The 27399-nt window shown below is 47.1% G+C and overlaps 2 protein-coding genes across 3 annotated transcripts; both read right to left on the bottom strand.

Moving 5' to 3' along the window:
• Positions 1 to 1484: 1484 nt before the first annotated feature.
• LOC309354636 (uncharacterized protein) lies at positions 1485 to 9128 on the bottom strand. The gene is made up of 3 exons (XM_081884889.1): positions 8704 to 9128; positions 5257 to 5383; positions 1485 to 3513 (listed from the first exon to the last, which is right to left on the bottom strand). Exons 2-3 carry the CDS (start codon positions 5288 to 5290, stop codon positions 2921 to 2923), a joined length of 627 nt encoding a protein of 208 aa, XP_081741015.1. The 5' UTR covers positions 5291 to 5383; positions 8704 to 9128; the 3' UTR covers positions 1485 to 2920.
• A 7052-nt stretch (positions 9129 to 16180) lies between these two features.
• On the bottom strand, positions 16181 to 27081 carry LOC309354612 (uncharacterized protein). 2 transcript variants are annotated; one of them, XM_081884844.1, is made up of 6 exons: positions 26571 to 27081; positions 22296 to 22808; positions 22023 to 22098; positions 21688 to 21770; positions 20018 to 20144; positions 16181 to 18590 (listed from the first exon to the last, which is right to left on the bottom strand). In XM_081884844.1, the coding sequence occupies exons 2-6, from the start codon at positions 22767 to 22769 to the stop codon at positions 16423 to 16425; spliced, it is 2928 nt and encodes a 975-aa protein (XP_081740970.1). In that variant the 5' UTR covers positions 22770 to 22808; positions 26571 to 27081; the 3' UTR covers positions 16181 to 16422. The 2 variants fall into 2 exon arrangements, with proteins under 2 accessions (XP_081740970.1, XP_081740969.1); XM_081884843.1 differs by lacking the exon at positions 26571 to 27081 and adding an exon at positions 24714 to 24800.
• Between the last annotated feature and the right edge of the window lie 318 nt (positions 27082 to 27399).

Below are 27399 nucleotides of genomic sequence, written 5' to 3'. Positions count from 1 at the left end.
CGCCTGACCGGCAGCGGGCAAACGCCGAGGCGAAGAGGCTGCCCAGCGCAGAACAAGACTTGCACAGGAACCACTTTGGGGAGCAGGAGGGAAAGACGCCTTTTCTTTATCTGACCGACCAGGAGCCGTCCTGTTGAACAGCTGACCAATCACAGCCTGCAGAACAGACCTTTGAACCTTAATCCCACTTGCGAATCAGCAGCCCCAGGCCCAAGCAAAGGCTGAATGCCTCTCTCAAAGTCTGCAAAGAGCCGCCAAGGATCCCCTCGCTCGCCCTCCAAGGGCAGGAGGTCCCCAAGGGAGCGCCAGCCTTTCTCCTCTATATTTTGAGTGGAAGAAACACAGAAACTCATTAGAAATAGCCGAATAAATGTTTTTCCTTGGTTCCAAGGCAGAGGGGGGCTGAGTCATGAGGTGAACTGGGCAGGTGGGCCCCAATCCTGGGAGCGTGGCCCCAGGATCACACCTTACCAAGGGCTAGACAGGAGCCCGGCAGACGAAAAAGTGCAGGAAAACCCACCTCAGGGCGGAGATTCACGAGGTGCAGCAAACCTGGGTGTGCCAAGCGATACAAAATAACGAAAGGAAGTGTAAATACTTTCTCTGCTAGGTGAAATATGTCTAATCCCTGCCTTGAGGGACAGGGGGGTGTCGGGGCTCCCGTTTGTCACCACACCTTACGGCTTTCATGATGCTTTTGCAGATGTAAGCTGGGAAACTCTGGGTATTTTTAAAAAAGGAGGTATCCTTTGATCTTGGTTCTTCTTTGCTTTGCTTAAAGTTAGAAACTTTGTGGCAACAAAATAAACGATTTGGCGTGGCTGCCGCTGCTTTTCTTGGCTGTGGTCCCTTGCCTGAACATGACTGATTTGGGACCCACAGAGCCAGACCTATTGAAGTTGGGAAACCCCTCTCGCTGGGGCTCACAAGTTTTGTTGCTTCTTTTCCCCTTTAACACAAACAATCCCTAACACTAACATAATACCTTAAAATGTATGTATTATGTCCTGATACCTAAGCACTTATATAGAAAACCCAAAAACTGATGTTGCAGCAATGGAGCATTTTTTTTTACGTCAACAACTTCAAAGTAAATTCAAGTATGGGGTGTGGGGGGAGGGGAAGAAAGGTGCTTTAAATGTATGGAGGACAAAGCCTCATTCCTCAGGACTTCCCCGGCCTCAGATTTCTTGAGCTAAAGAACTGGAATGCCCATCTCTAAGCAGGATAGGATTTCTGTGACCGGTTGTTTCATTGCGGTCTCGAAGCTGAGTGTCTTAGTTCAGGTTCAGGGACTCCTCTCTGGAAGCAGGAGAACCCGGCCCCCTCGCCTCTGTCTTTGGAGCAATGCTCCATCCTTGCAGGAACTTCTGAAACATTTCATTTTGATTTCATGTGGTTGTTTTGAAGACTGTGCTCTAGTTTGGGTCTTGCATTCAAATACAACCGTGGCCATTGCAAAAAGGTATCCTTGCGACTGTTAGTTTTGCGGCATAAACCATCATTTGTATTGATGCATTTATTTTAAAGATTTTGTGATTATGGGTCATATTAAGCAGAGAGGGAGCTGGGGGGGGGGAGAGTGTGTGACCACTCAGCCACAAAGCTCATGTGCGACCTTGGAGCAGAAAGTCCCTGTTTCTCAGTCTAAAGTACCTCACAGGATTGCTTGTTTGTATGTTAATATTTATGGACAGCTGCATCAGAATGCCAGTGGTTTACAGCAATATAAAAACATAAAACCAAACAAAAACATCATTAAAACTTAACAACAGGTTAAAAGCAAAAGGAAATATCTAAAACACAAGCATCAATAGACTCTTGTGAGGGATGTTCTCTTCATGGCCTGCAGGTGTTTAAAAGCCGGCACAGAAGGCGCCCCCTGAATCTCTAGTGGCAGGGGGTTCCACAGGACTGGTCCATGACACCCAAGGCTTGGGATCAACACTGGTAAAAGGAGACCCATGAATACCTCTTTGAGCAACTTTAAGGAGAAGTGGAATAGGTATAACTGCAATGCAGCTAAAGAACCATAAAAATATAAGAAATGTGTCTCCAGCCCACATCCCTGATTTTGAAGTGTGTGTGTGTGTGGCCAAGAATGGACTCATGAAAAGCCCTCCCTAAAAACCAAGCAAAAAAGAACCTGGACACACCCGGGATATTCAGGGCTACAGACTTGGGACCTGGGAGAGGTCTGCCTGCCCATTCTCCATGGCAACTCCCTTTCCTCTGCTCCAGACTTAGAGCAAAGTCACAGCCACCTTTCCAGCTCAAGGCAGCATACATAGCTCAATGCCCCTTCCAAAACACCCCCACTTTGAAATCACAATTTAAGAAAGCAATAATTATGAAACCCTAAAACTGGTTCAGCCAGTGCCGGCTGTGTGTGTGTCCAATACAGATGTCAATAAGCAACACAATTCAGAGTGGAATTTTTGTGTGCAACTTGCAGACAACAGAGTCTATGATTCGAACCCATCTCCACTCTCCATCCCTTCTCTCAACTTCCTGCAATACTGGAGAAATGCTGCTGGTCCACCTTATAGGGATACTGTGAGAATGTCTTTATGAATAGCTTTGAATGCTTCAGAATGCCCTATGCAGAGGTCCAGTTTGTCTCCCAATGTTCTCCACCACTGCCTTCTCTGAGAGGTGCTCTGGCACCACCTTCCCACTGTATTCAAGAGGCACAGAGAAAGAAAGGAAATTCAAAGATCAGGCAGAACTTTCTGGTGGTACGAGCTGTTCAGCCGTGGGATGGACTCCATCAGAAGATGGTGGGACTTTGCTTCACTGGAGGTTTTAAGCAGAGGTTGGATAGTCATCTGTCATGAATGCTTTAGCTAAGATTCCTGCACTGCACAGGGTTCAGCTAGATGCCCCTCAGTGCCCCTTTCAACTCTACAACTTTATGCTTCTATGGTTTCTCCCCTGTATGAATTCTTTGATGGGAAGTGAGATGGGCGCTCCATCTGAAGCTCTTTCCACATTCCAAGCACTGAAAGGGTTTTTCCCCTCTATGAATTCTTTGATGATATGTGAGACTTTTTTTCCAACTGAAGTTTTTTCCACATTCGAGGCACTGATATGGTTTATCCCCTGTATGAATTATTTGATGGGAAATGAGACTGGCCCTCTGACTGAAGTTCTTTCCACATTCCAAGCACTGATAGGGTTTCTCCCCTGTGTGAATTCTTTGGTGGGAAGTGAGGTTGGCACTGTGACGGAAGCTCTTCCCACATTCCAAGCACAGATATGGTTTCTCCCCTGTATGAATTCTTTGGTGGGAAGTGAGATGGATGCTCTGTCTAAAGCTCTTGCCACATTCCAGGCACTTATATGGTTTATCCTCTGTATGAATTCTTTGATGGGCCCTGAGATGGGCTCTCTCACTGAAGCTCTTGCCACATTCAAGGCACTGATATGGTTTATCCCCTGTATGAATTGATATGGCTTCTCCAATGTGTGGATTTTGTTGTGGTCTCCCTTGTTCTTCTAATTCATCACCACCTGAAACAAAGACAGAAGCAGATTAGCGCCTCAGGAAGAAATGGACCACCAATTATTGAACAATGCTAAAGACCACTTGTGATAGAGGATGAACTAAGGGGAGTTAAATGTGAGCACTTACTACCTTCACAGACATATTTGTGGGAACATGAGATCCAAAAAACCTGGCTCTTTTCTGGGATGAATATTGTTTGGGGCAATCATAGTACAGTGGTGCCTCGCAAGACGAAATTAATTCGTTCCGCAAGTCTCTTCGTCTTGCGAGTTTTTCGTCTTGCGATGCACGGTTTTCCATAGGAATGCATTGAAAATCAATTAATGCGTTCCTATGGAAACCGCCTTCCCCCGACCTCTTCTGGCGGGCGGCATTTTAAAATCGCCCGGGACAGCGGAGGACTTCTCCGCTGTCCGGGGCGATTTAAAAGCCCCTGGGAAGGCAGGCAGGGGGGACAAAGACTTTTGCCCCCCCCCCCGCCTGCCTTCAGAAAAGGTCCAGAACAGGCGCGGACCTCTCCGCAAGCAGCGCGCTCCTTGCGGAGAGTTGCAAGCGCGCCCAGGCTTTCCCACCCCGCCGCCGGGCTTCGGGACATGGTTCCGATGCCAGGCGGCGGGGGGAGGCTTTCTCGCCCCGCCGCCCGGCATCGGGACATGGTTCCGATGCCAGGCGGCGGGGGGAGGCTTTCCCGCCCCGCCGCCCGGCTTCGGGACATGGTTCCGATGCCAGGCGGCGGGGGGAGGCTTTCCCGCCCCGCCGCCCGGCTTCGGGACATGGTTCCGATGCCGGGCGGCGGGGGGAGGCTTTCCCGCCCCGCCGCCCGGCTTCGGGACATGGTTCCGATGCCGGGCGGCAGGGGGAGGCTTTCTCGCCCCGCCGCCCGGCATCGGGACGATGCCCCGAAGCCGGGCGGTGGGGGGAGGCGTTCCTGCCCCGCCGCCCGGCATCGGGACGATGCCCCGATGCCGGGCGGCGGGGGGAGGCTTCAAAAGCCGTCCGGGGGCTTTTAAATCGCCCCGGACTGTCCCGGGGCAATTTAAAAGCCCCCGGTTAGGCAGGCAGGGGGGCCCCGCCCGCCTTGGGAAGAGGTCCTGGACCTCTTCCCAAGGCGGGCGGGGGGGCAAAAGTCTTTGCCCCCCCCTGCCTGCCTTCAAAAGCCGTCCGGGATAGCGGGAAGCGCTTCCCTGCTATCCCGGACCGCTTTTAAAATGCTGGCGGTGGGGAGCAAAGCCTTTCGCCCCCGCCGGCCTTCCTGGACCTCTTCTGAAGTCCGGAGGGGGGGAAAAGGCTTTGCTCCCCACCGCCAGCATTTAAAAAAAGGTCCCCGAGATTTCCCTATGGGCTTTCGTCTTGCGATGCAAGCCCATAGGGAAAATCGTCTAGCGAAGCGTCGCAAAACCCGAAAAACCCTTTCGTCTTGCGGGTTTTTCGTCTTGCGAGGCATTCGTCTTGCGGGGCACCACTGTATCTGCTCCACCTTGGTCAGTCACCACCTTGGTCAACCAAAAACAGACAGAAGCAGAAACAAAAACACAAAACCTGACAGAATCTACATCCACTTCCCTAACAACTCTGAAGACTACATTTAAAAAGGCCTGGGAACCTCAAGGTGAGCTTTAGGGGTGTTAGAATCCTAGGTGCTCTAGGTGGCGCTGTTGAGCGCCATCCAAACCTGGGACATTTGTCACATAGAGATACAGTATTATGGAATTTCAATACGTATATTATGATCCCACAGGGAGCCTTACCGAGAGAGGCCACGATCCCATGATTCTCCTCCATGACGTCCTTATGCAGAGCTCTCTGGTCAGGATCCAGCAACACTCACTCCTCAGCCATGAAACGCACAGCTACAGCTTCAAAGCACACTTTACCCTGAAAGAAAATGGGAAAGGTCCTCTTAGATAATATTACTGAAAACACATTGTTCTTTTCTTTTCTACCTATTAATTGCTGTGTCCCTTTAATGGGTTGTTTTGCTGGACATTTTAATTATGGATGCTTAACATCTTAATGGAATTCTTTTACTGTGTATTTTAATGAAGCCTATTTTAGTCTTCAACAATAAACATAGAAATAAAAATGCAATGACTGATTTAAAGAATCATAGAATTGAAGAGTAGGAAGGGGCCCTGAGTGTCATCTGGCCCAAGTCTCATCTGCGGCAGATGGCCATCCAGCCTCTGCTTAAGAACCACCAATGAAGGAAGTCCACCACATTCTGAGGGAGTCCCTTCCACTGTCAATCAGCTCTTAGCATCAGAAGAATCTCCAAGGTTCAGACTCTCCCTTCTTGCAACCAAGAACTTGAAGCCATTAGTTCGGATCCTCTCACTGAAAGCAAGAGAAAACAAGCCTGCTTCGTCCTCCATGTGTAAGCGCTTCAGACAGAGGCTCTTGGCTACAGCTGGGTTCCTCCTCCTGGGTCTTCAAGAGCTGCTCTCCTGCCAACCCAACTTCAGGGCACGTTTGTCTCATTTTCAAGCACTTAGAATCTCCAGCGCTCTCAATCCATGCCCCTGAGGTGGGCCACTTTTTATTTGTTCTGAGGGCCAGATCCTGATCCCAACCCCCCTCCCCAGCTGTAGGGCCAAGTGGGAGGGGCCAAAGTTCATGTGGGTAGGCTCAAAAGACAGCTATCAAAAGTAAGTAGGATTGTTAGTTTTTAAAAGATGTTTTTAATGTTGTGTTTTTATGTCATCTGTCCTGGGAACTTAGGGTGAAGGCAGGTAAATAACAATAACAATAGCAATAATAATGTGACATTGTTTAACCCTCACACAGCCATATCTGCTTGCAGCTAGTCCTATGGGATTATTGCAATGCCCTCTATGTGGAGCTACCCTTGAATTTGACTTAGAAAGTGGGGCAAAATGCAACAGCCAGATTATGGGCTGGATTCCCTCTCTTTACTTATGGCATTTCTATCCCCCCCCCCCTTTTCTCCAGGAATCTCAAGGTGGCATCCGTGGGTCTACCCCTCCTCACTGAATCCCCACAACGACCCTTGAGAACAAATTTAATTCCTGTTTCAAAACAGCTGCATTGGTTGTCCCTTCATTTCCGGGCCCAGTTCAAGGAGGTCTTCACTTAGGTCCCCCAACAAAAGAACCTGAGGAAAGCTGGGGGGGGGGGCTGTTGAAGAAAAGAAGCCCCCAGAACACAAACACCAGCATTTGGCTCAGTCTGGGTGATCTAAATTTAAATTCACACATGAATTACTTTGTTCACTTTGAAGCTGACTCCCACGGTCATCAACAGACCAATACTTTATATGGTTTCATAGGTGACACAAGAGGAAAATTAACTATTGCACAACCACAAGGGCTGCTGACTTGGCTCTGCAGTGTTGGCTGTTCTCTGTTTACTCTGCTCTATCCTGCTCCCCCTTTTTCTCTTTAAACTAATTAATGAACCAAAAACCTACCGCATACACTGACCACTAAAAATGAACCACACAATGTAGATGTTCCTGAAAAATTGTTGTGATATTATTCTGATATACAAAGGACATGAGAAGACTCCATCTATTTCTTTGTATCATATACCACTCCTATGATCCTTGTTTATTGAATTCTGTAAAAATTTATTCTAAAAACAAACAAAAAAGGCAGCACATGCACCCAGGCCCTGTCCGCCCTGTCCAGAACATTTTAAAGAGCCACGGCTTCGTCCACGTGATAGTGGGAACAGTAGTTTGTTAAGGATTCTGAGATTTGCTAGGACACACACACACACACACAGAGAGAGAGAGAGAGAGAGAGAGAGAGAGTGTTTAACAATCCTCCCTTCTTGCCAGGGAACTAGGACAGGGGCATAGGCTGTGCGGAGAGCGTCTCCCAGCAACTCTAACCACTGGGGTGTGTGTGACTTTTTCACCCCCTCCCACAGCACAGATTTGCTTCCTTTTCACCAAGGCCTCTGCTGCCTCGGATGGGAAGACCTGCAGTGCTTTTCCTCAGGGCTTCCTCTTCAGTCTCCAAAGATCCTCTGAAGGCAGCGTAGGCAAACTAAGGCCAGGGCCCAAATCTGGCCCAATCACCTTCTAAATCTGGCCTGCAGACATTCCAGAAATCATTGCGCTTTTACATGAGTAGAATATGTCCTTTTATTTAAAATGCATCTCTGGGTTATTTGTGGGGCATAGGAATTCGTTCATTCCTCCCCCCCCAAAAAAAAATATAGTCTGGCCCCCCACAAGGTCTGAGGGACTGTGGACCGGCCCTCTGCTGAAAAGGTTTGCTGACCCCTGTCTGAAGGCTTGCATGCCTGAATTGGAGCAGGTTTATCAGCCAGGAGTCTGAATAGCAACCTTGTCCGATTCATATGGGGGGGGGGGAGCTTTACTTCCAAGTGAAAGACAACTGAGGAGTCTGTTGCATCTGGAGGAGCTCAGCAGCAGAGCAGGATAAGAGCCCTGCAGGATCAGGCCAGTGGGGCCTCCTCTGGAGTCTCTCCCCCCTCTCACAGGGGCATCAATGGGAAGCCCCCCAGCAGGACTGGAGCGCAAGAGCCCCTCTCTGCACCTGCACTTACCAGAAGATGGGAAACAAGTTAAATATGTATACAGCACCGTCCTTCATGGGAAGATGAAACCAGCACTTTGAATTGGGCCTGGAAGGTAATTGGCAGCCGGTGAAGTCAGGCCAGGATTGGTGTTAAATGCTTAAACCGTCTTACTCCTCCAACGTTCCAGGATCCACGCATCACCCTCTCCTCCTCTGTGCTTTGGCCTCATTCTCCCGTCTTCCTTGCCTTCTGCGGGAGGGAGTTCCGGAGTTTTCTCTCTGCACTGCAGGAAGAAGCACGTTCTTTTCTCTGCCCCCCTCTTTCAACGCACTCTGTGCATTTACTGCCTAAGCCAGGGTTTCGTTTTTATTTTAGGTCCAATTGCTTTGTACGGCTACAATCTCTGTTAATAAATGGGACTCGTTCCTCAGTCTGAATGGGGTTCATTGGCATTCCTCTTTTTTTTTCTCCCGAAAGGGAGAGTCCAAAAGAGGACACAATTGCAGACCACCCACGAACTACCACTTACGTGGCTTAGCAGAGAGGAAGGGGGCAGGTCCCTTTGCTCCCTCACTTGGGGGTCGCCCCCATGCACGAGCTGAGCAGGACCCCCCTGCATCCTCCCATGCAGCCCCGGGACCCCCCTTCTCCCCAGCGCGCCCTAAGACTGAAGAGACGAGACTCACCGCATCCCAGAATGCAGCCTCTCTCCTCTGGCAGGAAGGGGCGCAGGGGGGAGCTTTGGTTCTGGAGGACCTGATTCCCCCCCCCCCCGCTCTTTTATTGCCTGTCCTCTCTAGGAACCCAGCTCTGTTCCGTTTAACCCTTGGCAAGCCGATTGCACCCAACTCACGCCTCTCTCCCTTTCCAAACAGGAGCCCGGCAGGAGCCGTGTGCATTGCGCACCCCCAGAGAGGGTTTAATGGGGGGGGGCTCTTGGCAGACGTGCTGAGCTTCTCCCTCCCTTGGAAACAGAAACAGAAGGAGCAGCTGGGCGGGGGGGTTGAAGGCTCTGCAGAAAGCAGGAAAGCCCATCGCAGAATACGAGAATCCTCCGCGATTTGCGAGCATACCCAGAGCGCGCCTGCACCCGCGCCCATCCTCCTCTTAGTCCAGAGGATCGCGAGGAGAGGAGGAGGAAGGCAGGCAGGCAGGCAGCCCACCCCTCCCCCGCCTCCTTTCCCAGCCCCTCGCGCGCGCACCCGCCACTCACCCTCCCGACGAGCCCCGGCAATAGCCCCAGGCACGCGCTTTTGAGCACAATGGCTTAAGGTACTCTGGTATGGAAGTTATTCGACACTATTGCTGTATTGTACCGGGGAAGCATGGCCGGAGATTTCCGTGGAAGCCGAAGAGCAGCCCAACAGGTTAATCCGGAGTGGGACTGTATCACGGGACTCCGTTAAATGCAAACGAAGTATCCAGAGGCACCTACCTATTTACAGAGGATGCTTTCACTTAGCTCCGTTACCCCGATGAAAACACCTTCTTGGTGAAATATCACTTTAACCAGTAACACCTGCACGGAACAAGTCCTTTCCAAGTCCTTTGTATTCGTTTTGTAGCCCCCCCCCCATGAGTAACTGGTCCTCAAACAGGTCCTAGGAATCCTCTCAAGGCCCAACATAGTCCCTTTCACTCTGTCGTCATATTGTGGGGGTTTCCAGTGAAAATCCCATATATGACAGCACTCCCTAAAATTGATTTCATGCAATGGAAGCCCCAAAAAGCACAGGAAGTCCTCTGGGCTTTTAAAATATGGAATCTGTGGAAATAAAGCTTCCACCCTCCCACCCGTCTATTCTGTTTTCATTCACTCATCGCACATCTACACTTCTGGAATTTGTGGAGGTCAGTTTTTGCTGTGCTGCCAAATGTTTCGAAAACAGGGTTTGTGCTACAAAGCACCTCATAATAATTGCAAAAATTGCAAAACTGAAATTGAAACTGTAAAAGATAAAATTATTACTACAGTCAAACCCGATTGTTGGCAGCTCCATTCTGTCAGCTCCACGCCTGATCTCCAGCTTCAGAATCAGAATTTTATTATTACGGTCACAGACCAGTTACGGGGTCCAGTTTCAGACATTCTGATATATTGGAATACCATGAGGTTTAGCTGCTGATACATCACAATGCTGAAAACCAGCTATCACTCAGCCCAGTCTGTTTTTTAGTACAGTCACACCTCGGCTCCCGAACACCTTGGGAATCGTACATTTTGGCTCCCAAACAACCAAAAACTGGAAGTGAGTGTTCTGGTTTTCGAACGTTCTTTTGGAAGCTGAACGTCTGGTCCTCTCCAGGAATCCAGCTCATCTCCTTTTAAACCTTGGCAACCCTTGGCAAAATATGGTCTGAAGCTCAACATAAAAAAAAAATTAAAATAATGGCCACTGGTCCCATCACCTCCTGGCAAATAGAAGGGGAAGAAATGGAGGCAGTGACAGATTTTACCTTCTTGGGCTCCATGATCACGGCAGATGGTGACAGCAGTCACGAAATTAAAAGACTGCCCCAGACAGACCTCAATATCTCGCCCCCCCCCCCCAGGGAGTGGCGGCCAGGAGAGAGACAGGCAGGCGGAGCGGCACCCGCCCCAGGTTGCCACTGCCGAGTGCATGCGCGAAGCGGGAGCTGGCGCTCTCCAAAGAGGAGAGGCGAAGTGCAGGCACCCAGGGAGCCCCCGGGAGCAGGAGGCGGCGGCGACGGCGGGGGCAGGTTGTGGGCTTCTTCATCGCTCCAAGCCCCGCCACACAGTCCACGGGGGGCGTAGGGCCACGAGTGTCCTGAGCTAATATTCCCCAGGCTCTCCACAACGCGTGTGCTTCTGAGCGCACGCAGAGCGCACCTGCATCCACACACATCCTCCCCCCCTCCTCCCCGGGCCAGAAGATGGCAGGGAGGCAGCCGGCCCACCCAACCACGGCCCGACACTCAGCGCCCGAAGAGTTCTGGCAGAAACCTCAGGCACGTGCTGATAAGTAGAACTGCATTGAATGGGCGATGCCATTGTTAATAGAATATGGAAAAGGAGAGAAGCATTGTATCTGTGTTCTTATACTGTATCACTGTATTCCTGTATCTTTTATTACATTCCTGTATCTTTTACTTTATACTGTGTCCAAAGTGCTTATATCTTTACATTGTACCCATGTATCTGCAAGTATGTACTGTATCACTTTAACTACTATATTTTACCTGCTAGTGTATGCAGGCTCCCTCGGCCAGTAAAGTGAGATGAGCTCCGCAACCCCAGAGTCGTCCACGACTGGACCTTTACCTTTAAGCCACGTGTCCCCATCCTTTTTTGTGCATCTGGTTCTTCCTGCCTAAGTGCAGAAACTGACATTTTTCCTATTGAAATTCATTTTGTTAGCTTGCACCCAGTTCTCCAATCTGTTAAGGTCATCTTGAATCCTGATTCAGTCTTCTGTGGCATTTGCAGTCACCTGCAAATTTGATGAGCATCCCCTCAATTCCTTCATCCAAGTACTTTATAAAGTTATTGAGCAATGGGCCCAGAAGCGAACCCTGCAGCTCCCCACTTGTTACTTTCCCCCAGGATGACGAGGAACCATTGAGGAGTCCTCTCTGGGCTCGGTGAGGCAACCAGCTACAAATCCACCTGACGGTTACCTCATTCAAATCAAATTTACCAGCTTCCTTGCAAGAATATCATGAGGGGCTTGGTCAAAACTCTTACAGGAATCAAGATACACTGTGTCCACAGCATTCCCACTCCACCAAGCAAGTAATTCCTTCCAGAATAAGAAATGAGATCCTTCTGGCATGGCTTGTTTTTAAGAAACCCATGCAGGCTCTTATTCATCACAGCATCTTTTCCCGAGTGCTCACAGACTGACTGCCAAATTATCTGTTCTAGGAACAGTGCTTTTTTCCAGGGAAAAAGGTGCAGGAACCTTTTCCCCACAGTGGGGAGCTGTGTGCCTCAGCTGCTCCTCCATTTCACTGTATGGCACAGCAGCTCTCAGCACTTCGCCCCCTCCCTTTGCACGAGGCAAACCTCCTGATGCCAGGAAGGTGGCCACCCTGCGCCCCAAATGCCTTCAGAAGAGGGACAAAAAGTAAAAGGGTGCCTTGCACTGCACTTTGCCCCTTCCTTGACGTATCAGTTGCTGTGCCTTTTGGGTAGCACTGCCAAACATGGGGCTTTTGCTGCACTAAAGGACAAAAAAATGGGCACAGGTTGGGAGTGAATCAGACGACGCTGGGTTTCTGGGGGGGATACCTATGACCCCCAGTTTGAAGCTATTATCAGGTATCCCTGGTCCTGAACGGGGTAACAGTGCCCTTGAAGGACCAGGTGTGTGTGTGGCCTGGGAGTCATTTTGGACTCACAGCTGTCCCTCATTGCCAAACATGAGGTTACCGGGAACCAGAGGCCTTCTTGCTAGTCATGCCCATCCTGTGGAACACCCTCCTATCAGATGCCAAAGAGATTGTATACGCAAGGTTCAACAAATGAGCAAGAAATAGAGGAATTCATCAGAAAATATGGACTTTCAAAAATCTCAGAACAGAATAAGATGACCTTAAATGGGAGAATAACAGAACAAGAAATAGAGGGCGCCATTCAGAATATGAAATTGGGGAAATCTCCAGGACCGGACGGTTTAACCGCAGGATATTACAAAATGTTAAAAGAATGGTTGATTCAACCATTGAAAGAAGTATGCAACCAAATTTTGGAGGGGAAAAAGGCTCCCGAATCGTGGAAAGAGGCATTCATCTCACTTATACCAAAGACAGAGACTGGCAAAAGCCAAGTAAAAAACTATAGGCCTATATCACTGTTGAATGTGGATTACAAAATTTTTGCAGACATTTTGGCAAAAAGATTTAAAAGAGTGTTAGTAGGGGAGATTAATAAGGACCAAACAGGCTTTCTCCCAGGGAGATATATGTCAAGTAATGTAAGAAATATCTTAGATATCTTGGAACTGTTGGAAACAGACATTAACAGAAAGGCAGTTTTGATCTTTGTGGACGCGGAGAAAGCCTTTGACAATATAAATTGGAACTTTATGAAAAAGAATCTCCAGGGAATGGGGGTAGGCCAAAGATTTCAAAACGGTATAGGTGCGATATATGCAGAACAAAAAGCAAAATTAATCGTGAATGGTATGGTGATGGATGAAATATCAATAGAAAAGGGAACACGACAGGGATGCCCTATGTCTCCCCTCCTGTTTATATCTGTCCTGGAGGTTTTGTTAAATATGATTAGAATGGATCCGCTGGTTAAAGGTATTCAGGTCGGAGCGAAACACTATAAATTAAGGGCATTTGCAGACGACTTAGTTTTAACATTACAACAGCCAGAGGAGAGCATGAAAAGAGTGTTGGGCCTAATTGAAATATTTGGTCAAGTGGCAGGATTCAGATTGAACAGATAAAAAACTAAAGTGTTGGGGGAAAATTTGACATCAGAAGAAAAAGATAGATTTCAAAATGTCACGGGTTTGGAAATTGTTAAAAAAGTTAAATATCTGGGGGTAAACTTAACATCAAAAAATGTTAACTTATTTAAGGATAATTATGAGAAATGTTGGACAGAAGTGAAAAGAGATCTAGATATATGGTCTAGACTGAAACTTTCCTTGTTAGGCCGTATAGCTGTTATCAAAATGAATGTATTGCCGAGAGTGTTATTCCTGTTTCAGACTTTACAAATTCTGGACAAGATGGAGTGTTTCAAGAGGTGGCAAAAAGATATATCTAAATTTGTCTGGCAGGGCAAAAAGCCCAGAATTAAGTTTAAGATCTTAACAGATGTAAAAGATAGAGGGGGGTTTGCCCTGCCGGACTTGAGGCTTTATTATGAGGCAGCAGCTTTCTGCTGGCTAAAACAATGGCTACTGCTTGAGGACACAGACATCTTAGATCTAGAAGGTTATGATAATAACTTCGGCTGGCATGCGTATCTTTGGTATGACAAGGTGAAAGTGCATAAAAGTTTTAAAAACCATATAGTAAGGAAGGCTTTGTATAATGTTTGGATGAGGTACAAAGATTTAATGGAAAACAAAACCCCTAGATGGTTATCACCAATGGAAGCAAAAGCAGTCAAAAAACTTAACATGGACTCAAACTGGTTAAAATATGATGAAATTTTAGAAAATGATGGAGAAAAGTTTAAATTAAAGAGTTATGAAAAATTAAAACACAGAGTTAGGGATTGGTTACATTACCACCAAATAAATGAAGTGTTTAAGCTGGACAGGAAAGTAGGATTCCAGAGTGAAAAGTCTAAGCTAGAAACGGAACTGTTAGAATCCAATACAAAAAATTTATCTAGAATGTATAATCTGCTGCTGAAATGGAATGTACAGGATGAAACGGTAAAATCAGCAATGATCAAATGGGCACAAGATGTAGGTCATGACATTATGTTTGCTGACTGGGAACAGTTATGGACCACCGGTATGAAATTTACGGCATGTACTGCTTTGAAAGAAAACATTATGAAAATGATTTACAGGTGGTACATGACCCCAGTCAAGCTTGCTAAGATTTATCATTTGCCTGATAATAAGTGTTGGAAATGCAAGGAAGCTGAAGGAACTTTCTACCATCTTTGGTGGACCTGCCCAAAAATTAAGGCCTACTGGGAAATGATCTATAATGAAATTAAGAAAGTCCTTAAATGGACGTTTTTAAAGAAACCAGAGGCTTTTCTTTTGGGCATGGTGGGCCAACTGGTACCGAAGAAAGATAAGACATTCTTTATGTATGCAACTACGGCAGCAAGAATTCTTTTAGCAAAGTATTGGAAGATGCAAGAACTACCCACTCTGGAGGAATGGCAGACGAAGGTGATCGAATATATGGGACTGGCAGAGATGACCGGCAGAATCCGAGACCAGAGGAAGGAGGCGGTGGAGGAAGATTGGAGAAAATTTAAAGTATATCTTAAGAACTACTGTAAAATATTGGACGGTTAAGATGTTGAGAGGCTAGAAACAAAGAATTATAGCTGTAAATCGTAAATTAAAGGGGAAAACTTAATGAGAATATATAAAGAAATGGACTGAAGGGTTGCTGACACATTATAAAAGAACAATGCAGAGAAGGGGAGGTATGGGGAAGTCATGTTTTATGTATTCGTTTGTGATGTGTTTGTTTTTCCTTTTTCCTTTACCCTTGTTCCCTGTTTTTTCTGTTTTGTAAAAATAATAAAAAAATCATTATAAAAAAAAAAGAGATAAATAATTGCTGTATACCATCTTTTGTAGACATCTGAAGGCAATCCTGTATCGGGACACTTTTCATGTGTGATGTTCTGTTCTGTTGTTGTGTTTGTATATATTATGTTGGAAGCTGCCCAGAGTAACTAGGGTAACCCAGTCATATGGGTAGGGTACAAAACAGTAAGTATAATTAACTAATTAATTAACCAATCAATTAAAATGTTTACATTAAATATAATTATTATATCTGTTGCCTGGAATCACAGGTGGCGGGGGGAGTGTTGTTGCTCTCAGGTGTTTCTGGGCTTCCTCAATGGGCATCTGGATCCAAAGACAGGGTGACGTTCTAGGTGGGCCTTTGGCCTGATCCAGCTGCAGAACTCTTCTCATGTTCTAAACAACAATGGGGCATTTTTCCATGGGGGGGGGGGAGATTCCCCCTGGGAGGTTCAAGTAGAGAAGCTCACACCAGATTCTCCATCAGCCAGACTTTATTGAAAAATGTGAGAGCATTTCCACTGGGGCTTTTAATGTTTAATAGGTTATTGTATTTTAGTGTTCTGTTGGAAGCCGCCCAGAGTGGCTGGGGAAACCCAGCCAGATGGGCGAGGTATAAATATATTATTATTATTATTATTATTATTATTATTATTATTATTATTATTATTATTATTATTATTATCATCAAATGGATGTCTTATTAGCTATTCATCCTCCACCCAAGCACCTTCTGGCAAAACAACCCTTCCCCAGCCCTTATTTAACCACAGTCCATGATAAACAGCTTATGCTGTATGTCTCAGAACCCTCCTTAGTGCTTTTCACTGGGCAATTCACCACGAGGTTCCTCTTCAACTGGTTCTTGCCAGTCTTGTGGTCAGGTTTTATTCTTGCATATGTGACAATTGGCTTCACTAAGAATGGTTCTAACATTAATTCCACCTCACAATGAATGGAGAATAGTGGCCAGAGACCACTGTTTATTTGTTTGTTTGCAGCTGCAACAGGTAGAACTCAAACCAGTGGCTACAAGTTTTAAGAAACAAGATTTTGGGAGATTTTGACAAAACGCCAGGAATAACTTTCTGATGATAAGAGTTGTTTGAAAGCAGCATGAACTGATAAAGACATTTAAAGCAGAGGTTGGATGGCCATCTGTCATAGGTCCATTCCAACACTATGATTCCGTGACTATGGTTTCTCCCCACTGTCAGTGCTTTGATGGGAATTGAAATGGGAACTCTGTCTGAAGTCCTTTCCAAATTCCAAGCACAGATATGGTTTCTCTCTTGTGTGAATTCTTTGATGGGAAGTGAGACTTCCCTTTTGACTGAAGTTCTTTCCACATTCCAAGCACCGATATGGTTTCTCCCCTTTATGAATTCTTTGATGGGAAGTGAGAGATCCATTCTGACTGAAGCTCTTTCCACATTCCAAGCACTGATATGGTTTCTCCCCTGTATGAATTCTTTGATGAGTAGTAAGATTACTCTTCTTACTGAAGTTCTTTCCACATTCAAAGCACTGAAATGCTTTTTCTCCTGTATGAATTGTTTGATGAGAGATGAGAATGGCACTCTCGTTAAAGCTCTTTCCACATTCCAAGCACGGATATGGTTTCTCCCCTGTATGAATTCTGTGATGGGAAGTGAGAGCGCGACTGTCCCTAAAGCTCTTCCCACATTCCGTACACTGATATGGTTTCTCCCCTGTATGAATTCTTTGATGGAAAGTGAGATGGCCCCTCTGAGTGAAGCTCTTCCCACATTCCGTACACTGATATGGTTTCTCCCCTGTATGAATTCTGTGATGTGACGTGAGAGTGGCACTGTGACTGAAGCTCTTCCCACATTCTAAGCATTGGTAGGGTTTTTCTCCTGTATGAACTCTTTGATGGGAAGTGAGACTGTTCCTCTGACTGAAGCTCTTCCCACATTTCAAGCACTGATAGAGTTTTCCGCCTCCATGAATTCTTTGATGATAAATAAGACTGTTCCTCTGACTGAAACTCTTCCCACATTCTAAACACTGATATGGTTTCTCCCCTGTATGAATTATTTCATGGAAGGTAAGATTGACCTTCTGTGTGAAGCTTTTCCCACATTCCAGGCACTGATATGGTTTCTCCCCTGTATGAATTATTTGATGGGAAATGAGATTTTCCTTCCGAATGAAGCTCTTCCCACATTCCAAGCATTGGTGGAGTTTCTCTCCTGTATGAATTCTTTGATGGAAAGTGAGATTTCCTTTCTGACTGAAGCTCTTTCCACATTCCAAGCACTGATAGGGTTTCTCCCCTGTATGACTTCTTTGATGGGAATCAAGAAGGCCACTCTGACTGAAACTCTTTCCACATTCCGTACACTGATACGGTTTCTCCCCTGTATGGATTCTTTGATGGAAAGTGAGATTTCCTTTCTGACTGAAGCTCTTTCCACATTCCAAGCATTGATAGGGCTTCTCCCCTGTATGAATTCTTTGATGGGAAGTCAGAAGACCACTCTGACTAAAGCTCTTTCCACATTCCGTACACTGATACGGTTTCTCCCCTGTATGAATTCTATGATGGGAAGTGAGATTGACTTTTTGACTGAATCTCTTTCCACATTCTAAGCATTTATAAGGTTTCTCCCCAGTATGAACCCTTCGATGAGAAGTCAGAAGACCACTCTGACTGAATCTCTTTCCACATTCTGTACACTGATATGGTTTCTCCCCTGTATGAATTCTTTGATGGAAAGTGAGTGTTTCCTTCCGAATGAAGCTCTTTCCACATTCCAAGCACTGATGTATTTTCTCGCCTGTATGAGTTTTTTGATGGAGATTGAGACTGCCCTTTTGACTGAAGCTCTTCCCACATTCCAAGCACTGATATGGTTTCTCCCTTGTATGAATTCTTTGATGGGTAGTGAGATTAACCCTGTGCCTGAAGCTCTTCCCACATTCCAAGCATTGATAGGGTTTCTCCCCTGTATGAATTCTTTGATGGGAAATGAGATCAGTTCTCTGACGGAAGCTGTTTCCACATTCCAAGCATTGATAGGGTTTATCCCCTGTATGGATTCTTTGATGGGATGTGAGATTGCCTTTTTGATTGAAGCTCTTTCCACATTCTAAGCATTGATAGGGTTTCTCCATTGCATGAATTCTCTGATGGGAAGTGAGATTGCCCTTTTGATTGAAGCTCTTCCCACATTCCAAGCACTGATAAGGTTTCTTCTTTGTGAGAATTCCTTGATAAGAAGTGAGATTGCTGCTCTGATTGAAGCTCTCACCACACTCCAAATATTTCTGTGGTTTCTCCACTCTGTGGATTTTGTTGTGGTCTCCCTTGTTCTTCATTTCCAATTCACCACCACCTGCAATGAAAAGAGAAACAGATTAGAGCATCGGGAAGAAATGTAGCTCCAAATTATTGAACAATGTTGATTAATGCTTGTGACAGAGGAAAAACTAAAAGATCTTATATGGGAGATCCTACTACAGGATTCATATCCTTTGTTTATGTGCATTCATGGATGTATTTATGGGAACCTGAGATTTGAAGAGCCTGGCTTTCCTCTGGAATGGATTTTGTTTTGCCCAGTCATGGAATCCCCTCCATCTCCAAGGTCAGTAGTCTCTTTGGTCGACGAAAAATTGACTACAGCAGAAGGACAAGCACAATGCCTGACAGAAGCTCCCTCAACTTCCCTAACCACTCTGAAGTCAACATTTAAAAGGGCCAGGGCAGTTCAGGACAGCCAGATCATTCTTAAGAAAGGCATAACTGGACAAAGAATCTTCATAGACAAAACAGTCAATAATCCTTCCATTCAAGGTGGCTTGTGGGGGTATAAGACTTTAGATGCTATAGGTGGTGCAGTTAATCAAAATCTTGGGAGTTCATTACATATGGAATTTCAAAACAGGATGGATGGCAGCTAACAGATTGAGGTTGAATTCTGACAAGACAGAAGTACTGTTTCTGGGGGACAGAAGGCAGGTGGGTATAGAGGACTCCCTGGTCCTGAATGGGGTAAATGTGCCCCTGAAGGTGCATAGCCTGGGAGTCATTCTGGACTCACAGCTGTCCATGGTGGTGCAGGTCAATTCTGTATCCAGGGCAGCTGTTTATCAGCTCCATCTGGTACACAGGCTGAGACCCTCCCTGCCCACGGACTGTCTCACCAGAGTGGTGCATGCTCTAGTTATCTCTCGCTTGGACTACTGCAATGTGCTCTATGTGGGGCTACCTTTGAAGGTGACCCAGAAACTACAACTAATCCAGAATGTGGCAGCTAGACTGGTGACTGGGAGTGGCCGCCGAGACCATATAACACCGGTCTTGAAAGACCTACATTGGCTCCCAGCCGATTTCCGAGCACAGTTCAAAGTGTTGGTGTTGATCTTTAAAGCCCTAAATGGCCTCGGCCCAGTACACCTGAAGGAGCGTCTCCACCCCTTTCATTCTACCCAGACACGGAGGTCCAGTGCTGAGGGCCTTGTAGTGGTTCCCTTGCTGTGAGAAGCCAAGTTACAGGGAACCAGGCAGAGGGCCTTCTCAGTAGTGGCATCCGCCCTGTGGAACACCCTCCCACCAGATGTCAAAGAGAAAAATAGCTACCAAACTTTTAGAAGACATCTGAAGGCAGCCCTGTTTAGGGAAGCTTTTAATGTTGGAATAGGTTATTGTATTTTAGTGTTTTGTTGGAAGCCGCCCAGAGTGGCTGGGGAAACCCAGCCAGATGGGCAGGGTATAAATAATAAATTATTATTATTATTATGATCCAACAGGGAACCTTACCGAGAGAGGCCACGATCCCACGATTCTCCTCCATGACTTCCTGATGCAGAGCTCTCTGGTCAGGGTCTAGCAATGCCCATTCCTCGTCTGTGAAATGAATAGCGACATCTTCAAAGCACAATGAACCCTGAAAGGAAAAGGTCCTCCTTTTAGACAGTATAAAATGAAGTACTACACCTTGTGCTGTTGTTTTCTGCCTGTTAATTGCCCTGTTGTTTTCATGGGATTGTTTGCATTTTAATTATGGATACTTATCTTAACATCTTAATGGAATTCTTTTTTTGTGTATTTTAATGCTAGCTATCAATCTTTGTGCAAATGGATGGAACTCCAATATTGTCTGCTCCAGCTTTCCATTTGCCAGATGGAAGAGTCCATTCCCTTCTCTCTCTGTCTGCTATTGGGGATGAGGTTAGGGGAGACTTTCAGGGGGTAGAAACAGTGGGAGAAAGCCCCATTGTGCAGCTGATGGGGCTGGTTAGGTTAATCCTGATCACTGAAGAAATGACTGATAAAATAAGAGAATTCTTGAACTGGAAGAATTGGAAGAGACCCTGAGAGTCAGATAATCCAAATCTTGCAATGCAGGAATCTCAACTAAAGTATCCCTGACAAAGGACCATCCAACCTCTGCTTAAAGAGCTGCAATGAAGGAGAGTTCACAACCTTCCAAGGGGGTCAGTTCAACCGTCAAACATCTTACTGTCAGAAACTTCCTCCTGATGTTCAGTTGGAATCTCCTTTGTAGAATCCATTTTTACTATGTTATCTCCTCTCAGTCTCCTCTTCTTGAGGCTAAACATACCCAGTTCCTTCAACCATTCCTCATAAGGCATGGTTTCCAGGCCCCTGATCACCTTGGTTGCCGTCCTCTGTACACATTCCAGCTTGTCAACATCTCTCTTAAACTTTGGTGCCCCAAACTGCACACAGTATTCCAGGTGTGGTCTGACCAAGGCAGAATAGAGTGGGACTATTACTTCTCATGATCAGGACACTAAACTTTTGTTAACACAGCCTAGAATAGCATTAGCTGATTTTGCTGCAGTTCTGCCTTTTGTCTGTCATCCAAAAGCATTTCTCTGTATTCTCTATGCATGGGAACTACTATTTTCTTTTTCTTCCCCTTGCTTCAAACATAGCCAAATAAAACTTTTAAAAATTATTTTGAACCTCTCTTGCAAACCTGAGCTTCATTCTGAGCTTTGGCCCACCAGACCTTCTCCCCCCAACTGTTGCCTCCTCTAGTCTACTCCTCTTTTGTGCCCTTCTTACTTTTCAGCTCACCTGTAAGCTCCTTATGTAACCACACCAATTTATCTAGATGCCTCCCCCCTTTTTTTGTTGGACTCGTCTGTATTTGTGCCTTCAACACCTCTCCTTTAAGAAACTCCCAGCAACCTGGGAAACACTTTTCTTTGACTATTTGTGACCATGGGATCTCACCCAGAAGCTCCTGAAGCTTTTTGAAATTGGCCAGAGTGCATGTCTGAATATTCTCCATTTTCAGTTGCCTCTGAATCATGAAATCCAGAAGGACATGATCACTTCCTCCCTCATTTCCCAGTAAGACAACTTTGTTGACACAAGCCTAGAGGAGAGAGACTTGTTTGGAACCAGAGACACCCTGGCTCCTCACTACAGAGACACCCTGGCCCCCTTCCCCCTACCTGATCTGCTTCCACAGCCACTGGTTCCCCTCCACCATCATGAAAGGATGGATGAGGAGGTCTTGCCAGCATCATTTTGTCACCTGCAAGAGGCAAAGTTAAGTCAGAATCCATGAGTGCACGATGCTCTCAGGGGTGAAGCAGTGCTTATCTAGCTACAGATAAGCCTTAGAGAAATTATCCCCTGCTGATGTTTGTACCCATCTCATATTTTCATTGGGCAAAGAAACATCTGACCTCCAAGTGTCTTCCCCCAAAATATGAAAAGAATTTACAGATTAGTTTCTAAATCCACAGCATGTGACCAAATGGAGAAGAAACTCCTTCCTCCTTACCCAGCAGCCTCTCTCTGGGGTCCAACGGAGTCATCTCTGCCAAATCAGGGCCCATTTCTGCAAACAGGTCCTTTCCCTGAAAGAAAAACAGGGATTCCAAACAGAGAATGGGGAGAAAGATCAGAAAGCGAATGGCAGAGATAAAATCTGGGGGTATCATATATTCTTCCTTGGATGCTTCCAAAAAAGGATGGGCCATTAGTAGAGCATTTGGGGATCTTCTCCCTCCTGTTTGGAGCCCCTTGGGAGCATCCAGAGGAAAGCCTCTCTCACCTGCTTCTTCTCCACCTGCTTCCTCTCCTCTGCCTGACTCAGGAGGAAACCTTCGGCCAGGGCCACTGCCTGGGAACTGGTCTCCGCTCCGCATTCCCTCACCCAGCTCTCCATCTCCGCTGGAAGGACAGCCAGGAACTGCTCCAAGATCACCAGGTCCAGCATCTCAGCTTTCGTGTGCCTTTCTGGCTTCAGCCACTGACGGTCAAGGTGGTAGAACCAGCTGCAAACCTCTCGTGGTCCTTCAGTCTCCTGGTAGCAGAACTGCCTGAACTGCTGGCTCTGCACATCTGAGCGGAGGGTGTCCTCTTCTCCCAGGACCTGCTGCACAGAGTTTTCCCAGAATCCCCCACTTCTCCCAGTGCCAATGGCATGGGCTCCTCCTGCTTCAGGACCAGCTGAATTTTGCTTATCCAGCTCTGCTCCCAGGAAGTCCTCCAGAGATCTCAAGGAATCTGTTTTTCCTTTCGTCATGTTCTGTCTGACAGTCTGAATTAGAGCTGCCAGCAACTTCTAAAAAGCAAATATATTGTTCCATTATAAAATTGTCACACAGTTCGGAGAAGAGAAAGGTTTCCTGAGCAAGTGTGGATGAGTTTTGCGAGGAACCAGGACTGGATCGCACCACAGTCCAGGCTCTGAGCTTTCTTTAATAAAGAAAGAAAGGAAAAGTAATCCTCTAGCCCTCCCGTATGGAAAATGACCATAAAAAATGTGCAGGCAATAGAAGGGATTTCTGTGAGTTGAAACAGCCTGATTGCTTCTACCTTGCAATGTTTTCAGTCAAGGAAGGAAGTCAGAACTATGAGTGATGAGTTAGTCATTTGTGGGGGTGCTAACCAAGAGATTTTCAAGAGTTGCTCTTCCTTCCACTCTGACTTCAGGGCATGTTTTTTTCTGCTTGCGTCTCATTTTTTAGCACTTGGAACCTCCAACCTTCTCAAGAAAGACTCCTGGGATGGGGTTCCCCTTTCTTTATTCTGAGGGCCAGATCCTGATCTGCCCAACTCCTTGAGGGCCAAGTGGGTGAAGCCAAAGCACAGCATTTAAAAGCAAGCAGAGCAGGACTCACCTTCTTTCTGTGATTGTTAAGCTTTTTAAAAGCTGTTTTAATGTTGTGTTTTAATGTTGTTACCTGCCCTGGGAACTTAGAGTGGAAGGCAGGCTAACAACAACAACAACAACAACCGACCTTAACCCCCCCCAAGCCATATATGCTTGGGATACTCCTATGCTAAGGGATCATTGCAATGCCCTCTGGGTGCAGCTGCCCTTGAAGACAACTTGGGAAATGGTTCAAAAAGCAGCAGCCAGATAATGGACTTGCTTCGCTTTCTATTCATAGCATTGCCATACCTGCTTTTTCTTCAAGACAGGAGCAAAACTAGGTTTTATTTCAGCCAGGTCAAACAGCCAGTTTGCCACACACCCCAGAGACAGGCTGGGAGCCTTCATGGCTTCCCTCTGGGGCTCCACTTGGGGCCAAGAGGGCATCCGAATGCCAGTTCCTTGGTTGGGGCAGGCCTGGTTCCCCCCCCTCCAGATTCTGCGCCTGGACCATGGCCCCTCCACTATGCCACTGCTTTCCACACCACCCCGTGGGCTTCCTTTCCAGCAGGGCCTCTCCTGCCTTTCATGGTGATGTTAAGCCTAACTGATTTAATTCACACTGAAATGGGGATGTCTGTATACTGCCTTCTCTGTGGTGGCTCCCAACTGTGGAATGCTCTCCCCAGAGAGGCTTGTCTGGCACCCTCATTACATATCTCCAGGTGCCAGGCAAAAACATTCCTCTTTGCCCAGACCTTTGGCTGTTAATTAATCTATGGCCTGTCACAGTATGGGGGAGAGAACTCTTACGATGACGACTATTTTATTATTAGGCCATTTGTCAGTATGCTTTTTACTAAGTTCTTATTATGTTTTTATCATTGATGTTCTGTCATGATTATTTAATGTTGTACAGCACCCTGAGATCTTTTGATAAAAGGTGGTATATAAATTGAAGAAGTAATAATAATAATAATAATAATAATAATAATAATAATAATAATAATATATTGGTGAAGGGGTTTAACTGGAAGATTCCATTGACTTCAGACAAGCAAGAAGAGCAGTCTCTTGAGCTTTATCTAGTTGATAATTAACTGGTTGTTGTTCTCTAGCAGCCGGGGAGTGACCTTAGATCCCACAGGAGGCTATTGAAGAGCAAATTCCCCTTCTTGGCAGGGTGGTGACTGAGTCTTTTGTTTTCTCTGACTCTCCTGAAGGGAGAGAAAACGGCTCCAGAGAAAATGGAGGCTGTGGGAAGAGACAGACCTTTGCTTATGTCTGTTTGGAATGTGCTTTGTTCTCTCCCAAAACCTGATGGAAGGAGGATGTAAAGGAAGCGCATGGGTGGTCCTCCCCCCCATTCACCTCCACGGTGCCTCTGAGCATGTGCAGAGTGTCTGCTCTCCTATCCCCATATCCGAATATCCCAGTGGGCATGGAAGCGGCTAAAAAACAGCTACTGCAGAATGGCAAGAAAAAAGGGAGCAGAAACGTAGGTGGACCTCTCAGCAGCCCTCGGGGTTTTTTATAGAGCACCGCCCCCCCCCCGCCTTGGCCTCTCCCTCCTTTCAGCCACCCAGGCAGGCAGGCAGGCGGGCGGCCCAGCCTTCCTCCTGCAGGAGGCAGTTCCCCACCCAGCTCAACCAAGGACAGAGGGAAGGTCACTCTTTCTTTATTCCTCAGGTCAGGCTTTTGTTTTTATCTTCGGCGTATATTTGTGTCCGGCTTCAGCCTCTGTTGAGTCTCAGTTTCAAGGGGCTTTTTAGATCTGCTCTTTTCCTCTCCCCCAAAGGATACAGCTGCTGCAGACTCCTGCCAGCCGGGCCCTCCGAGGCTTTGCAGAGAGGGGGGGGCAGGAGTGCCGAATTTACCCAGTAGAGTTGGAAGGGACCCTGAGGATCACGGAGTTCAGCCCCCTGCAATGCAGGGATAGGCAGCTGCTCCATATGGGAATCCACCTTGCGAGCTTGGCATTGTCAGCAGCACACTCTAGCCAACTGAGCTAGGCAGAGTAGGCCCCGCTCTAGGGGCCCCGCGCCTTTTAGGGCCCCACAACAATGGATCAAAAGAGCATTGATTTGATCTGGAAAGAAAACGACCATCAACGCGAGGCAGAAACTTCAGAATAATCTGCGAATAATGGGCCCTGGAGATTTCGACTACCGAGGCCTCCGCCTCCAGGTTTAATCCGGCACTGGATTTGAGGCCCCCCCCCCCCGCAGCCTTGTGACCCCTCCCTGCTCCCCCGGAGAAGAGAAGGGAGACTCACCACCAGATCCCGGAAGATGCCGAGCCGAGCCGAGAGCCCCCTCCACTTGCACGAAAAGACTGGGGGGGAGGGAGGGGCTTTTTCTATGGAGGACCTGACACCCCCCCTTTTAATACCTGTCCCCTCTAGGAAGGCAGCACCCATTTCTTTTAACCCTTGGCTAGCCGAGCACACCCAATTCACCCTTCTCTCCACCATTTCCCCGTGATTGTAGCTGCTTTGAACTGTTCTTTAATATTGTGCTTCTCTGTTGTCATCTGCCCTGTGAACTTTAGGTGGGCAATTGAAAATAACAACAAGAATTCTTTATTCTATGCAATAATATGATGATTCTATGATGACTGGGGAGCTGGTCCAAAATGCAGTGGGCAGGCGAGAGTTGGTCAGCGTCAGGTGGGGGGAGGCTGGTGTGGGACGAGGGCAGAGGGCAGGGGCTTCTGCAGCCGGAGGGCCCCTTTCCCTTCTGGGCAGACAAGGGCACGAAGGAGCCTCGGCAGACTTCTGTCTCCTGCATGAATTGGCCTCATCCCCTTTTGAAAGCCATCTCGCTTGGTGACCATCCCTGCCTCCTGTGGGAAGGAGTTCCATAGTTTCCACAGTGCACCGCATGCAGAAGCCCCCCCCCCCCCCCGCCCTCCATCTTCCAACAGTCTTTCTGGATTTACTGCAGAGGTCAGATTGTCGTTTTTATGTATATTTTATGTCCAAATATTTCTGCCTGGCTCTGTTAATAAATGTGACATCTAAATGGGGGTTTGTTTGCATGCCCTCTTCCTTCCCAACCAAAGACCCCTCCATAAAGTGGCAAGCAGTACATGGATCCAAAGGAACAGCAGACAGAGAGGAACCTCTGCTCCCTGATTTGGGGGTTGTAGGGGGTCCCTCCAGGGATTAGCTGAACAGGTCCCCTGCACCTTCCCCTTCAGCACTGGGTCAGAAGAAGACAGACTCACCAGCTCCCTGGAGGCATCGCTGATACAGCACTTGAACAGGGGGAGGAAGGGCCTCGAACGAGGGACTTTTGCTCTGGAGGACCTTGTTCCACCCCACTGCCTTCATTTCCTATCCTCTCTAGGCATGCAGCTGTCTTCTTTTCACAAAAAGCTCACCCTCTCTTCCCACTCTGCATCTTCTCTCCAAAGCAGGAGTCAAGGAGGAACCTCAGTCACTCTGCACACACTCAGAGGTGCTTTATTTGGGGGTACTCTCTTGGCCATGGATAGGCAACCAAGGCCCGTGGGCCGGATCCGGCCCAGTCGCCTTCTAAATCTGGCCCATGGACATTCTGGGAATCAGTGTGTTTTTACATGAGTAGAATGTGTGCTTTTATTTAAAATGCCTCTCTGGGTTATTTGTGGGGCATAGGAATTTGTTCATCCCCTCCCCCCCAAAAAATATAGTCCGGCCCCCACAAGGTCTGAGGGACAGTGGACCGGCCCCCTGCTGGAAAAGTTTGCTGACCCCTGCTCTCGGCAGTGTGATGCAGCAGCATTAAAAAAGCTACTGCTCTTTCAGGCTGCATCATCCGAAGTCTAGTGTCCAGATCAAGCTCAAGGATGTGGACAAGCTGACACATGTGCAGAGCAGGGCAGCCCAGATGATCAAGGTCTGGAAGCCAGGCCTGATGAGGAACGGTTGAAGGAGCCGGGGATGTTTAGCCTGGGAGGAGAGATGAGAGCCATCTTCAAGTATCCCAAGGGCTCCGGAGGGCAGGAACCAAACCAATGGATTCAGGTTAGACTAGATGAGCCTTGGGCTTCCTTCCAACACTAGGATGGTGTG

The sequence above is a fragment of the Podarcis melisellensis genome, assembly GCF_964234715.1.
Source record: "Podarcis melisellensis genome assembly, chromosome: 13".
Lineage (NCBI taxonomy): Eukaryota > Metazoa > Chordata > Lepidosauria > Squamata > Lacertidae > Podarcis > Podarcis melisellensis.
The sequence above is the reverse complement of the archived record's forward strand: the minus strand, read 5'-3'. Positions and strand labels throughout refer to the sequence as shown.